This window comes from Leptopilina boulardi, unplaced genomic scaffold, assembly GCF_019393585.1.
Source record: "Leptopilina boulardi isolate dan_hultmark-lab unplaced genomic scaffold, ZJU_Lbou_2.1 LbouV2_162, whole genome shotgun sequence".
NCBI classification, from domain to species: domain Eukaryota; kingdom Metazoa; phylum Arthropoda; class Insecta; order Hymenoptera; family Figitidae; genus Leptopilina; species Leptopilina boulardi.
Genome location: NW_026137710.1, coordinates 1537130 through 1554413, shown reverse-complemented (window position 1 = coordinate 1554413; position 17284 = coordinate 1537130). Strand labels below are relative to the sequence as shown.

The 17284-nt window shown below is 29.0% G+C and overlaps 1 protein-coding gene across 1 annotated transcript in view; it reads left to right on the top strand.

The window, feature by feature from the left end:
- The window catches only part of LOC127276993 (apoptosis-stimulating of p53 protein 2), a 169259-nt gene that overhangs the window by 101284 nt on the left and 50691 nt on the right, over window positions 1-17284 (top strand). Inside the window, exon 7 of the mRNA XM_051297768.1 lies at window positions 9083-10262. Coding sequence (XP_051153725.1) covers window positions 9083-10262 — 1180 coding nt within the window. The remainder of the gene's footprint in view (window positions 1-9082; window positions 10263-17284) is intronic.

The window sequence follows — 17284 nt, the reverse complement described above, 5'->3', positions numbered from 1 at the left end:
CGGAAATAACTTCTTCGACTACTACTAGCACGCTGCGAGCTGCAACTTTTGCTGCTGCTCCTCCTGTATTTATAATTTTTTTTTTCTACTGCACACATTGCACATAAGTTTGTCCTCGTCGTTATGTATATCAACACTGAAATTATTGTGGACTTCAAGTCCACAAATGTGACAATTATTAGTTACTGACAAAACTTCCTCGCAAATATTAGCATTGTCACCTGCTGCATTTTCGTCTCTCCCATCTTTAATTTTCTCAGTATTCAAAAGTTGCTCCAGTTCCTCTTCAGTCTCAATTGAACAATAAACCTCTTCCAACAATGGAATCCAATTTTCTGCGGACAGTTAAACATTGCTTCATATGGGCTAGTTTTAATTCTCGAATGAAGAACGCGATTTTTTTTACTCTGAACGAAGCATAATCCTTCTGACCAATGACTATTGTCGCTGTCAGCCATCCACGTTATTAGCATATCCCTTACGTCTTGATTACTCCTTTCTACTGATCACTGACTTTGCGAATGGCGAGGTTTCTCGTGAACCATGTTTAATCCTGGCCATATTTGTGCAAGATTTTCAATTATTTGGTTCCGAAATTCGCGTCCATTGTCAGATTGGAGAATGTATGGAGCACCAAATATACAAAATATATCAACTAAATGATATGCAACTTCCTCAGCAGTTTTGGTTTTCAAAGCTCGGAGCATGGTAGATTTTGTCAAATGGTCCTGGTAGTTCATAATAAAGCGAAATTCACCATCCTTTTCACTCTGCATGTCTATCAGATCCACTTGACATCTACTATTCATTTGGCTAGATAATATAGGACGAACAACTAATAATAATTCGTAAATATTATTATACATTAAATAAGTATATAAAATCTATTTACCTCTCGTTATTTTGTGCTGTGTATTTGCATGAGCCTTGTCCAAAATATAAAAATAATCCTTAACTTTACAAAAGTAACGAATTTCGCGATTCCCGCCTTCCTGAGGTTTTGTATTTTCTATCAACTTTTCTGTAGCGCCAATACTAAGTATGTCAAAACGCTTTAATTGACAATAGTGCTTAGTTGTCAACGGTTTTTTATTTATTTGTAACTCTTTAGCTTCTTTAACTTCAGATAAAATTGAGTTGTATTTTTCTGCGGTGTACTCATTGTCAGGTTTTACATCTTATAAATGCTCTTGCACTTTTTACACACTTTTTCCATTTTAATAAATTGATAAATACAGAGGCTACTACAACGTTTGAGCAAATACTAATTTACCTTGTTGACAATTCCTTATTTTATACACAAAGACAATATAGAAACGATAAAGACAGAAAAGAGCGAGAAAATATGCTAATTCTAAACAAATTTTCTTAATACAAGGGTTTTTGTTATAATTTAAAATAAAATTCATCTTTTCATTGGAGAAAATTGTAACAGAACGGTCTTTGTCATAATCAAAAATGTCTAACCTACTTTTGATAAATGTCGAGTTAAATTTCTGATTGCAAAAACTAGTTTTGTTAATTTAAAACGCCCAATGGCCGTTGTCAAACGTTCACAACTAGTTTTGGCAAAAAGTTTTGTTTGATAGTCCTGCTCAATCTATTATGTTATGAAAATTTTAAATGCGTTTTTCTCGACAACACCAATTTCAAATTGATGCACGGCTTTTCTCAAAATATACTGAATCGATTTTAAAAAACCAAAAACCATTCGATTCCTTAGTTAAAAAACTAGAGAATAAACATTTGAAACTTTATATTTCTACCCCCTGTTTTTTATACGGGGGTAAATTGCCCTAAAAACACGGCGTTTTTCGAATTTTTGAGAAAAATATTTATAAAAAATAAAAAAACCTTCTAAAAAATCATTTTTAGGTTTATTGTTTAGAATAAACTTATAGTTTCCGAGAAAAAAATTAATTAGTTTTTATAGCACGTGAAGTCATTGTAAACTATATACTTATATGAGTCATTTGATATGAGAATATGGGGTCATGTTTCAGATTTTTTTCAAAATTCGGTAAATTGTAGTGATAGTGGTGCTAAATAAGGGTACAAATTTTGAATTTGAAATTTTTAATATTTTTCGAGATATTTACAATAACAAATTAGAGCAATCTTTTTTTGCTTTACTTATAACTTTTAACCTACTAAAAATAGAGAGAAATGTTGAAAATGTTTTTTACCCTAAAGACCTTCAATTTTAAGAAAAAAATTATTTTTTTTACATTCTCATCATAATGAGAAGGTATTACATTTGGGCGATTTTGAGCATTCTCTAATTTTAGTAAATCTCGACGTTTTGAGACTTTCTGATGCCGAAAAAATGGGTCCTAAAAAAATGTCTGTCTGTCTGTATGTCTGTAGACAAAATTTAGTCCGACGATAACTCGAACAAATTTTAATGAATCAACTTCAAATTTGGTATACACCTTAAGTGTACCAAAATCTCGCCTGAGTTCGTTGGCCAGATGATTTCGTTGAAAAACAACAAAATAATTCAAATTTTTAGTTTTTAAAAAGTTCTAAAATTCGCATTTTTCAAAAAAAAAATTTTTTCAATTTTTTTTCGAAAATTACGACTAAAAATAAACACTTTTTTCCTTTGACAATTTTTAATAGCGATTAAAACAAAAAAGTTATACCACTTTTTTAAAAAAAGACAAAAAATGACAAAAACGGATGAAAAATGGGTAAAATGCAGGGCAAAATTACTTTATTTTGAGAAAATATGAGCAACTATGTATTATTTCTCTTTAAACCACCTTAAATTAACATAAATTAAAGTAACTTACTCATAAAATACCGAATTTTTTTTTTTTTGTTTTTTTTTTTTTTAAGTCCAACCATTGTTATCCATTTCCTAACATTGCAATTGTTTTTTAAAAAATCCTCTATTCCAAAATAGTTTATATTGCGTTGTTTATACCAGAATTTCTTATGTTTTCGGTTACTAACTCGCTGAATCGGAATTTGTGTTCAAATTAAATATTTCAAAATGGCGAACCCAATATGGCAGAATAATTTCAAATTGATTTGTTTCGTTTAAAATTTTGTACTTGGGAGTTTTTGGAGTCGCTGAATCCAAATTTAAAGTAAAATTTAAAAAATTCAAAATTGCATACCAATATGGAGGAAATTTTAAAATTGATTCGATTCGTTTAAAATTCGGTATTGGTGTTTTTTTGGCGTCTATGAGTCCAAATTTTGAATCTGTTAAATCTATCCCCAAAATTGATTCAACGACCCCAAAAACCCCGTAGCACCGAATTTTAAATGAATGGAATCAATTTGAAATTTTTCCGTCATATTGGGTAGCCATATTAGGTCCGCTATTTTAGATTTTTTTAAATCTGACCTTTTTGAATTCAATGACCCCAAAAAATTTTAATACAATTATATGATATTTCTGTGAAAACTTTTTTTGGACCGTTTTGAGCCCACAAACGATTTTTATGCTAGATTGCTGCCATTTATAAAATTCCAATTCTAATTTTATATTAAAAAATCTTAATTTTACTTTAGAACTAATATGACATACTTAAAGAAAATTTAAAAACACATTAATTGACCTATTTGCAAGGCAATTTTCGTTGAAATACATATATCATAAATTTCTAATTAAAATTCTATGTACAATCTTTTATCTAACATAACTAGTCATTAAAGAAATGATTATTAAATGCACCGTCTAGTGAATCAGGAATTTTAAGAATGCGGATTCATTATTTTAACTTTTTGAATTGGAATGTAAGATTTTAAATAAAAATTCATTTCAATGAATAATTTGCTATTAATAAAAAATGTAATGCATCTGTTCAGACAATTTTGAATTATATCGAAAAATTTTAAGTTATATTGTCATATTTCACACAAAATTTAATAATTTTTAATAAACGAACTTTGTAAATAAATTTTACGCTGAAGTGTTAGATTTGCTGCCTTTAAAATTGAAAAGAAACATACCACTGTATCTCAACTTACAGGTAATCAGGAAGAATAGCTTGAAAAATGTAAATATGATTTGAATCAAACTCAATTAGAGATTTATTTTTAATAATGCGAATTCAATACAGCTTCCGACTGATTCAAAAATATTAAATAGCTTTTAATTTCCTTGGTAGCTTAATTTATTTTAATGCAGAAATTTCTTTAAATGGAAAATATATATATTCTTTTAATAATTTTTCTTGTACAGAAATTTGCAAATGAAATTTAGTAACTAATGTTCCTGCAAAAGTTCCTGTACAGGATCCCTGTTCCAATATCCTGCAAGTGATCCTAGTGTGATCCTGTGTAGAATTCTTAACAGGATTCCTCAGGGAACCTATAAGAATCCTATATAGTAACCTCTAGAAATCCTTTAAGGATTATATACAGGAATTTTTAACTAATTGTAAGTATGTTTCAAAATTCAAGACTAAGGTTTTATTACAAGCGTTTAGGAAGTAAACTTCAACTTTGCAGTGGTTTTTTTACATTCTCATCATAATGAGAAGGAATTACATTTGGGCGATTTTGAGCATTCTCTAATTCCAGTGAATCTCGACGTTTTTTTTTTATAACTCCAACTGTTGTTTTCCATTTCCAAACATTGCAATTGTTTTCAAAAATTCCTCTATTTTAAAATAGTTTAAATTGCGTTGTTTATACCACAATTTCGTATTTTTTCGATTATTTACTTTTGAATTGGTTTAAATTCATTTATTTGTAGATTTTTTAAATTCTCATCATAAGTTAGAAAGTATTCATTTTGGTCGATTTTGACTTTTTTCAAATTTTAGTGAATCTGTACGTTTTGAGACCTCTTGATGCCAAAAAAGTATGTTTTGAAATCCTGTCCGTCTGTTTGTTGTCTGTAGTCTGTCTGTGGACTCATTTTGTCCCCACGATAACTTGAACATATCTTAACGAATCGCTTTGATATTTGGTACACGCTTTCAACATGTAAAAATGAAGCCTGAGTTCGTTGGACAGACTAATCCGCCCAAAAATTCAAAAATTATTCAAATTTTAAATTTTTAAAAAATTCAATTCTTCTTGAAAAATTTTTTTTTTAATTTTCTCTTAAAATACTCCCAAAAGTAAACTTTTTTTTCTTTAACCCTTTTCGATACAGATTAAAACAAAAAAGTTAAAAAAGTTATGTTCTATTACGTTTAAGGTAACAAAATTTTTTAATTTTTTTCGATGTGTTATTTTACTCATTAATTTTTTGCGGCACAGTTTTAACCTATTTTGCCACCTTTTCTTTTAGCAACTTTCCTCTCTATAGATTTAAAGTTTTTGAAGCAGTATTCATAAAACATTTTTTCCACTATAACGAAAGCATTGTGAAGTGAAACAAAAATAATAAGTGTAGCAGGCAAAATTATAAAGAATTATAAATTAACTAAGTATAAACATTGCTATTTTTTAAGAGAAAATTCATTTTTCAACAATCTTTTAACAAATTTAAATAAATCTTTCTACTCCTTGGTTTTTTAGTTCGCTCATTACGATTCTGAAGTCAGTTTTTAAATATTCAAAATGGCGTATTGAAACATTTTTGACCCGATATTTTTAGCATTTAAAGGTATTCTGAAGGGTTAAGATTTGAAAAAATTAAAAAAACTGAACAAAAATTCTAAACAAATCTTTTTTTTAATGCTTGTAAATTGTTTATTTAAAATTTTTCGGTTCTTTTAGTACACTATTTGATATAGCCTCAAATTACCTGTAAAAATTTTATTAATGGGTTAATGCATGCCTACTTTTCCTATTGTATGTTTCTAATTTTCGAGCGTGAAATGCGAGTGTCGTGATGAGAATGTTATCCTTAAAGTCAAAGTACTTTAAGAAAATGAAATTTAATTTATAAAAACCAAAAATTTCACTTATATAAATTGTACAAAAAAATTTTTATGAATAAAAACATGAGGGCAAAACCTCATATAATAAATTTGCTGATTTAAAAATGCATTTACTTTAAAGTTCTTTTTTTTAATGTTTTTAAATTTTCAATTAATTTTTTCTTTTACTCAATTGAAATTAGTTCAAAGCGGAATATCTTATTTTAGTAAATAATTTGATTTGTCGATTTTCGTTAATTACAAAGACCTGGCCAATCAACGGCGCAAAATTAAGGAACTAAGTTTGAACAGCTGCAGTGCCGCTATTCTCTTTTTTTTGCTCAATAAAAAATGTATTCTAATACCTTTAAAACTTATCTATTTGTATAATTTAATTTAACGCATTTTAATAAAGACTATGAGTTGTTTCTAATAAATTTTTCAAAACAAGTCGATTATATGAAGCTCCCCTTTTAAAATAACTACTTTTGTACTTATTTTAACTCTGTGTGTAATTAATTTTACTCTTTTTAATAAAACTAATAAAAATAATTTCTTTCTTCTTGACATTTTACTTCAAAATTAATTAAATCAACTACAAAGTCTGAAACAACTACAAAATCTCATTCTACCAAATGGATTCTTGGGTCTTTCAACTACTTTCTGGTAGTATAATTAATACAATTTTTGAATGTAATTGAAAAATTTTTGAATTACACAGTGTAGTTAAAAAGTAATTAATTCTACTAGGTTTTGAATTGTAATAAACAAACAAAGCGCGTAGCGCGATGCTTAAACAATGCGCGCGAAGCGTGTATCAATATCGGACCGCGAAGCGGGACGAACATCCTTCGCGCGCCCCGGGGCGCGCTCAAACTAGCGAGCGAAGCGAGCCCCTACGCGCGAAGCGCGTGATGAGAATGTGGCCGCCCCCGCAGGGGGCTGCCGGATTTTTAATATTGATTTTTCAAACAATTTGTTTAAAAAATAAAATTTGTTTATAACTTTTGAACATGTTCTCCCTCATTTTGAAGCGCGAAAAAAATCATGAATATTGTTTAAGTCATAATAAATCGATGGTTAAATTTTTGAGATAGCATTATATTTTGCTTTTGAGATTTTAATTAATTAACTAACAAAATTAATAAAAAATGAAATATTTTACTAACGAATAAAATTAGAATAATTTTAAAAATACTATTTCAATGCTTATCGAAATTCGCATCCAACGAGCCCTATATGAACTATTTTGGATAAACGGGTGTGAAATTAATAATCGAAGTAAACAAGCATCACGTCTTCAGTAATAAAGTTTATGTTTTTCTGAATTTTCCAAGACGCGAATTTTTATACGTCTTAGTATAAATTTCTGCGGACTTCGTTAGTAATAAATTTAATGATATATATTTTTTGCTGCATCAGCAATTTCTTGTGGATTGTCTTCAGACATTTCTTGCACCACTTTATTTTGGTTGGTCGCCATTTTCTTTACTATTGTATTAACAGCTGACATGGTACAGGTGTACCAACGTGAAATAAGACTTACTGCGCATGTTTTGTGCCGCGGTTATTAAATTACAATATTTTAACCATTAAGATACCGAGTTTAACAATTTACATCACTCGCATGTTGGCAATGTGATGAGAACGTGCTCCATAGTACGGCGACTTATGAAACTAAACTGGTACAATAAAGTAAAACCTATCTGGTTTTCAACCAATCAAATTAGAGTATTGCATTTTCTTATCGGCCTAGGCCGGTAAACAGTGCATTATATGTTTGAGAAGTGTCCAATAATATGTGCTTATGGTAACAGTGTATTAAAAAAATTTTTTGGGGCATTTTGGCATTCTAGCCCATTGTGCAACGGTACGTACTTATCGTGTTACGCACCTATATTTTTCCTATCTTCTTCAATAATAGCTCTCTGCATAATATAGGGTTAAGAAAATTATTTTTCATTAATAAAATTAATTAATGAAATAATTAATATATTTTATTAATTAAAAAAAATTCCATTGTGTTTATTTTACTATAAAAAATAAATTAAATGTGATTATTTAACAAAAAAAAATTTTAAATTACCTTCACGAATTTTTCATCGTAAAATGTTTCAGAATGTTGCAAAAAATAAAAAAAAATCCTCCACGCTTTTATCAACAAAAAAAGGCAATAAAATAAAAAATCATAAAAGGAATTAAACACCCTTATATTAAATTGAAAATAATTTTTCTAAATTAATATTAAGTTAATATTTCAAGTAAATTGTATTCATTACTTCATTTAAATTAATAATTTCATACCTCTTACAAACATGTTAACTTTTTATTAATCTTTGATTTACCATTTTTCAAAATTTAAATTTCTTTCAGTACCGTAAAACGGGGTTATTTCGCTCAGTGCGGGTAAAGTTGCTCACCCATTTTTTTGCTTTAAATTTGATTTAAACTAAAATTTAGTATTTCTATTAACAAATTTAACATTTTTACCTGGTAATAAAGGTATTAAACTTTATTTTAAAGCTGAAATAGAGCATAAAAGTGGGTGAGCGAATTTACCCGCAATGAGCGAAATAACCCCGTTTTACGGTAACAATAATGCAGACATTGTTTTGTGGACAGTCTCAATCCTGTAGTATGCAGAGAGCTATTACTGAAGTAAATAGGAAAAATATAGGTGCGTAACACGAAAAGTACGTACCGTTGCGTCGATTGCGCAATCAGTTGATTTTGACTTTTGGCCACTTTTTTGTACGACACTGAAGTACACAACGTTTATGATTAACGATTACAAATCAATCTTTATTTAACCCGGAATTAAAAAATTGTTTACTTAAAAAAATATTTTTCTACAATTTGTTTATTAATAAACCCACTGTGAAATGGTGAGAATTAGAAAGAAAAACGGAGAAAAACTCATTTATATTTTTTTTTCTATTGGGCCTCACTGACCCAGCCCTTCGGGTAGGTTGAAACTTATGGGTTGTCGTTTAAGGACATAGATTATTTGACAATTTGCATTATTTTACAATTTAGCTAATTTTGTTATAAACAATGCGTTTAAACTGAAAAATTTTCTAATAGTGAATTCATTTTGGTTTATTTAATAATAGTGATTATTATTATTTATTTATTTGAGATTTTGAAATTGATAATACATAAAATAAAATTTATTCTCTCATTAATTTACGAATATGATTTCTGCGTTTAATCTGAAATCGAAATAAAAAAATATTTTTTTTTTATTTTAGGTAAATTGCTGCCATTAGGCACCAATCAACAGAATTTTCCCTACAGTGCAAATAACACAAACAATAAAAATAACAATAACATTTCTAATAATAATAATGATAATTTCATTATTGAAAATCAAGCTTCTCAAGGTCTTCGAATACATGGAATACAACAAACTCAACAACATGTGAATTTACAGCAAAAATACCACAATTGTATGAATTTATCAAATTCCAGTGCCCTTTTAAATACTCAAATAAATTGCACTAAACAAAATCTTCGAAATATTCAATTGCATCAAAAACCAATATCAAGTGTAGCACCAAGTTTTCCCGTAAAATCACCTATTTATAAAACATCATCAACAAAAATTCATCCTGTTATGCCACAAACTTTAAATGTATTAAGTAAAGGCAATACTGGATACAACACATTAAATAATCAAAATTTGTCTAACCAAACAAATGAAAATGTTCAAAATATAACACAGGAATTAAATTGTGTAATAAAATCTAATCCACTCAGTGTTTTAGCAGCAACAATATCAGGTTTTGAACAATCAAATGAAAAACCATTGTCCAAACTCGAAGTCCAAGTACGTTTTGAGCAAAATGGAGTAAAATATGAAAATAATCAACCGCAAAATAAATACGATCAACAAATTAATTCACCTGTTCATCAAACAAAGGCGTTTGTGAATAATGGAAAACATGAATTAACTGGTGGTAAGGAAGATATATTATACAATAAACATGAACAATCTATTAAATCTGAAACATTAAAGCCAGATTTAAATGCTATATTTGATTTGAAATTTGATCAAAATCTTCTTAAAAATGATTCGATAAGTAAACACGATGCCTCTGTAGAGTTGCAAGTAAAATTAGATCCAATAAAATATGATAAAACACAAAATACATGTGATAATTCTGCTTTTTATGATCACAATGTCAATGCAGATGTCAACACTAAATTCGAATTACCTGGAAAATTATCAGAAATTGTTTCTGAACAAGAGAAATTTAAACCTGAAGTTGAAAGAAAAATATTTCTTTATAATGAAATGAAGAACGAAAATAAAACTAAGCCAATATTACCGCCGAAGCCAACTAAATCTAATCCACCTCTTAGATTAATTAGTCACGAGAAGCTTGAATTTGTTACTGACGTTGATGAGTATGCAGTAAACAATGACAGGTATTTATTATAAATTTTATTTATTTTCATATATCTACATATGATACCTCTGCCGAAAATAAAAAGATAAATGTTTATTGTTTGCATCTTTCAAAACTTATTTTTTTCTATCTACGAATTTCTTTAAATTTATAGGATTTTCGAATTCATCATTTTTAATAGCAAATATGGGCAAGCTTAACCTATAAGAACATAACATGAAAGATGTTACGTGAAAAATATTGGTTTGACTGATAGAAAATCTGATGTCACATTCAAAAAAAAAATTAACTTGGATATCATATTAGTTATCATATTGGATCGACAATTTTGAATTTTTAAAAACCAAGGTCATATTTGTAATCAGCGACCCCAAAAACCCCCGAGTCACTCACTTCATCCGCCAATTTGAATTTTTGAAAACTAATGTTATATTCGTAATCAGCGACCCCAAAAACCCCTGAATAACGGTTTTCAAGCGAATCCAACTATTTTTTTAATTTCTTGTCCGCCATATTGGATCCGCCATTTTGAATTTTTTAAAATCAAGCTGATATTCTTAATCCCAGAGACCCCCGAGTAACAATATTCAAGCGAATCCGATCAGTTTTAAAAATTTTTTACTTCCAGTCCTTATAAGTTAAGCTTGCAATTCGAGTTTAAAAATTTTATTAAACTTATTAAACTTATCAGGCCCACTCTGAAACCTTTTGCAAAGTCTTCTTAACACTTCCAGGTAGGTAAACGAAAAAAAAAATTTTTTTAAATCGGGCCTAAATGTAAAAAAAAGTTAATTTGTTTATAAAAAAATAATATTTTTTATCAAAAAATTCTCAATTTTTTTTTAGTTAAAATTTTTTAGAAGTCGAAGAAAAAGCAAATTTTTTCTAAATACAATTGTTTTTGAGCTATTTTTAATTGAAAATAGGTCTACTTTTGACTGAACAATATTTTGAAAATTCGTAACTCAAAAATTTGATCATAAAAAATACTTATCTCATTTTTTTTATAAAGAATAAGAAAAAAATCAGACAAGTGCGAGTTACACTCGCATTAAAACCGAAGGTTCCGTAGCCTTAAACCTAAAATTTAAGGGGGTTAAAGTGTAAAGGCAGGTGGAAAAATTCCAATTTTGCTTAATTTTTCCTGTAATGTGAGCATAAAAACACATAGATAGACACATATAACGAAAATTATCAGTTTTTCCTTGAAAACGCTATGATTATCAACTCCAATCATGCTCACTATATTTTTCTTGTAATCTACACGTAAAAATACGTAAAAATTTATAAATTTGAAGCCCTTTAGATAAAATTTTCTTCGTTTTTTGAAGAAAATTCATGATTTTTATCGAAAATTATCAGTTTTTCCTTGAAAACGCTATGATAATCAACTCCAATCGTTCTCGCTATATTTTTTTGTAATCTACACGTAAAAATACGTAAAAATGTATAAATTTGAATCCCTCAAGATAAAATTTGCTTCTTTTTTTATTCGAAAAATCCATGATTTTTTCTAAAAATATGAGTTTTCCTTAAAAACAATATGATCATCAAGTCCAATCGTGCTCGCTAAATTTTTTCTGTAATCTATACGCAAAAATACGTATGTATACCAAATCTGAACTGTCTTTGTCAAATAGTGTGTGCGCTAGGAGGATAAAACGCTTTGTTTCAAAATTTTTGATTTTTCCTTGACAACGCTATGAAAATCAATCCGAATCATATTCGCTATATTTTTCCTGTAATTTTCACGTAAAAATACATAAGTGTACCAAATTTGAGCTCTATGTGAAAAAATGTTGTCACCAGGGGGAGGGGTACATAGTCATTTTTAGGGATTTTTTGTAAAAATTCATGGTTTTTCCTTGACAACGCTATGATAATCAATTCATATCAGGTTCGCTATATTTTTCCTGTAATCTGCACGCGAAAATACATATGTGTACCAAATTTCAGCCCTCTAGATAAATTCGTGTGGCCGCTAGGGGGGGGGGTACATGTCTTGCTTCACTAGCCTCATTAATAGGGTTCCCCCTTCGGGTACGGAACCCTAAAAATATATTTACCCGAATTTTAAACCTCGACTATAAATCTCACGTGGAATCTCCAATATACAATTACAAAATACTACACGGAAAGAAAAAGTTCAGGAAAAAGTCCTGAAATAATTTAGTAACTCTGGATACGAGGGAAAAATTCAGAGATATTCATTTGAAAGTTTGGGAAAATCTCTAAATAATTCAGTACTTTTTTTCAGTACTTTCTGAAAATAAATTTAGTAGTTTCTTCTGAAAAGTTTAAAAGATCTTAAAAAAGTTCGAATAAATATTTCTATTTACATTGTTAACTTTTCATTTTGAGCTTTGTGAAAGACTTCAGAATTTGAACCTGAAAAATTACGGAACTTGGAATTGACTCTGATACGCAGTTAGCCATTGCACATTGCAACCATTGCCACTGTGTATGAGTGTGTATGCACTCGGCATACAGTTTCTTATAGATTTCTACTAAACAGAAGTTATGTACCTGTTTTAACTAAGAGGATATACACCGGATTTATGTACCTAGAGACGAGAGATAGAATCCGCCTGCAGTCAAATTTTCTCTAAAATTAATTTTCCGCTTCAGATTCTGGATAAAGTTTCTAATAAGGTCCCCCTTGGATTTTTATGAAACTCAGTATACTTACGTATTTTTGTGCGCTGATTACGAAAATGATAGTGAAAACTGGCGCAAATTTGATTATCATGGTAAAAACCATAAAAAACACCATAAAATCATGGTTTTTTGCGATTATCTCGTAAAAAACAAAAAATTTCGAAAAAAGTTTTAGACAAAAGTTGTAGATCTCTAAAAAACACACATTTTATGTTTTATTCATTTTTTACCAAAAGTCATTATTTTTTGAGAAAAATGGTCCCAAAGTCATGGTTAGACATATAATTTGACTCGTATATAGTATCATATTCACCATTACTCAGGATCCAACGAATTCCGCAAAATACTTTCGGCCTTATCCACCCCCTCTCGCCATTTTTTTTAAAAAGAAAAGCGAGCAGTACCTTGGCGTGAGGGGGTGGAGATGGCCGAAAGTATTTTGCGGAAATTGTGGGGTGGAGTCTACAGCAGCGGTAAACGCAAAATACTAAACACGGCCTTCGGCCGCGTAAGGTACGGCTCGCTTATCTTTTTAAAGAAACCTTGGCGAGAGGGGGTGGATATGGCCGAAAGTATTTTGCGGAATTCGTTGGATCCTGAGTAATGGTAAATATGGTACTGCTCGCTTTTCTTTTTAAAAAAACCTTGACTAGAGGGGGTGGATAAGGCCGAAAGTATTTGGCGGAATTCGTTGGATCCTGAGTAATGGTGAATATGATACTATATACGAGTCAAATTATATGTCTAACCATGACTTTGGGACCATTTTTCTCAAAAAATAATGACTTTTGGTAAAAAATGCATAAAACATAAAATGTGTGTTTTTTTAGAGATCTACAACTTTTGTCTAAAACTTTTTTCGAAATTTTTTGTTTTTTACCACACCTGTCTTAAATGAAGAAAAAGTTGGTCCCCGATGCCGAAAAAAAACTCTTATATATTTTGAATCTCTGGACACTAAATAAACAAAATTTCAAAGATTCAAAATCGTAACCGATCCTCCTGCATGACTTTTTATGTATTTATTGTTTTTTATGCATTTTAATGAAAAATTGCTTCATTACGATGTGCAGATCAGTTGAAATTACTAGTGCAATTTTTTTATACTTATTAAATGTAAAAATAATAATAATAATAATACATAACTATAATTTTTGGGAATAAAAGTTGGACGATCAATATTGTAATTATAAATTCGCACTGTCAACAAAAATAATAAGAGAGTATTTTCCCTAGAACACCGCAGATGCAAACATTAGATTATCCAAATTTTCTATCACTTCTTATTCTTATTAATATACGCAACATTAGTTACTGCTATTGGAATTTGTATTTGTATCGTGTAACAAAATAAATGATAACAAGTTGGCTAAAAGTAGTTCAAAGTTTTGTAGATATAGTTGATTTATTTTTATTCACGCGTTTTGTCATGATTAAAATAGAAAGTTTGTACCTTATGTGGTAAAAAAATTGTTTGCAAAGACGGTAATTTAAAAACTTTTTTCTTCACAGAAAGTCATAAAAAGATCTTCCAAACTTTTATGAATAAAAGTTTTTCTTTAAGTAATTTAAAATTTCCAACGATAGAATTGCCGTTGATAAGTTCAGATAATATTTTTTGACAATTTACACACATGCTCGATACAAAATTTTAAATTATTTAAAGAAAAATTTCTATTCTCATAAGTTTTGATCAGCTTTTCTTGGTTTTCTGTGATAAAAAAAGTTTCTAAATTACCGTCTTTGCAAACAATTTTTCTACCACACAAGGCACAAATTTTTTTATATTACAATCATGACAACAGGCGTGATTTAACTTGTAGTAATAAGTCATTTTTAAATAGATTAAAAATAAATCAACTACATCTACAAAACTTTGAACTACTTTTAGCCAACTTGTTATCATTTATTTTGTTACACGATACAAATACAAATTCCAATAGCAGTAACTAATGTTGCGTATATTAATAAGAATAAGAAGTGATAGAAAATTTGGATAATCTAATGTTTGCATCTGCGGTGTTCTAGGGAAAATACTCTCTTATTATTTTTGTTGACAGTGCGAATTTATAATTACAATATTGATCGTCCAACTTTTATTCCCAAAAATTATAGTTATGTATTATTATTATTATTATTTTTACATTTAATAAGTATAAAAAAATTGCACTAGTAATTTCAACTGATCTGCACATCGTAATGAAGCAATTTTTCATTAAAATGCATAAAAAACAATAAATACATAAAAAGTCATGCAGGAGGATCGGTTACGATTTTGAATCTTTGAAATTTTGTTTATTTAGTGTCCAGAGATTCAAAATATATAAGAGTTTTTTTTCGGCATCGGGGATCAACTTTTTCTTCATTTAAGAAAGGTGTGTTACGAGATAATCGCAAAAAACCATGATTTTATGGTGTTTCAGCGCACAAAAATACGTAAGTATACTGAGTTTCATAATAATCCAAGGGGGACCTTATTCGGAACTGCACCCAATAAAAATTGTTTCATGTGTGTGTTATATTAGTAATATATGAGTTTGTATTTGATCGCTATACATAAATTGTGAAGTGTGACGTAATAGTTATGTCTACGTGTGTGTTTACAAAAAAATGTGAGTGATGAAAGGAGAAAGAAAACAAAATTTTTTTCGTCTTTCTTAGCTAAGAATTTTCAGAAATAGTTCCGTAATTTTTCATATGCGGCTTTATGAGAAATACATGTAATAACTCGTCAATAAGTAAGGAAGTTTCTTTAAAATTTCTGAAATGGACTAAGCAAATTTTTATTTGATTTCTTCTTAAATTATTAATGATCATTTACGAGAAAATGAGAAAATATTTTAGACTATATCCAAAATATTTTATTACTTATTCAAACAGATAAGTTTGAAAATATCCCGAAATTGTAGCGATATCCAGATTTACTCAACTAATTGTAAGTTCCGTAATTTTTCTGAATTTGTTCTTTCTGTGTATTTCTTAATTTCCAAGTCTTTTGTTTTACTAAATTTTATATATGATGTATTCCACATTAAATTTGAAGTCCATCTGCAATTTCATCTCCGATTTTTTTAAACTTTTTTTTCTTTTAGTACTAATTGAGACTAGCTTTCATGATTTTTAAAAATTTTTTAGCAAGCCGTTTTCGAGATATGAATTTTTCAAAATTTTAGAATTTTAATGACTTTTAATTTTTGAAAACTCATAATTTCTGTAAAAATTCATAAATTTTAAATGTTTTTTTTTCAAAATGTGTGTTTTTATACGTAGGGGAGATGTATGCAGGTTGAGACGGGTTTTGTTTTTTGGGAAAATTTTTAAACAGAAAACATTTAACAAACAGGTTTATGTGCCGTTCAAAAAGTATTGTCCAGGGCTACAACATTCCCTAAGAAAGTAGTTATTTCTTTCAAAAATGAAAAAATTATGTCTGATTTTCCGAATATGATATTTCTGTCCAAAAAAAATTTGACATGCAGGTTGAGACACACCTAGTAATTGTGAAATGATTAAAAGAAAATAAATAACTACGTCATTTTTTAAAAGATTCATATTTATTTATTTGTATTGAAGATATTGAAGAAAAAAAAGTTTAAAAATTTATTAATTTTTGGCAGAATTGGCATCTGAGTCACAATTTTGTCTTAAAAATTTCTAATATCCTCGGAGCTTATAAAAATTTTGTTTGTTTATTTGTCTATCACTTACTGTCAATTTATTCAAATGTTTAGTAGAACCTATTGTCGTTTTTTTCTTACAATGTTTTATTTATTTACATATATACGAGCAGTGCCCTTTCGTACAAATGTACATAATTATATAACATACAAGAACTTAATAGCGCGCCATGTTCTGTCCGTGGTCCGATTGATCGGACGACGTGTTGGCTAGAATTCAGCTCAATGTGCGTGCCATTGCTGTTAAAATAGCCCGCCCGTTTGTGTGGCACACGCGTTCTGGCAATATGTGTGTCACTGATGCCGATATTATAGGAATATATTAAATTGATTGAAATAAGTGGAGTAATAAATTATTTTCTAGGTAATAAAATGAGAGTTCGTTACATTTTGTTTTTATTTAACGCCAATAATATGAATAAATTTAAAAAAATGAGTATTCAAGACTCATTCTTGGATTTTCCGACGGGTCGACTCTGAGACTCGAACCCTCGACCATCATATCTCTCAACCGCGCTGGGAGCGGCTTAACACGCTCGACCAGGGGAGGCTATGGAAATTTTTGAGAAAATGTCTCTTATAATGAACACATTAAACAGATACTTACATATATTATTTTGTAAAGTTATCAAACAAATTTTCAGATGTTTATTATTACAAAGAGTATATTATCGTATATATATTTTTATGAACATTGATAATATCA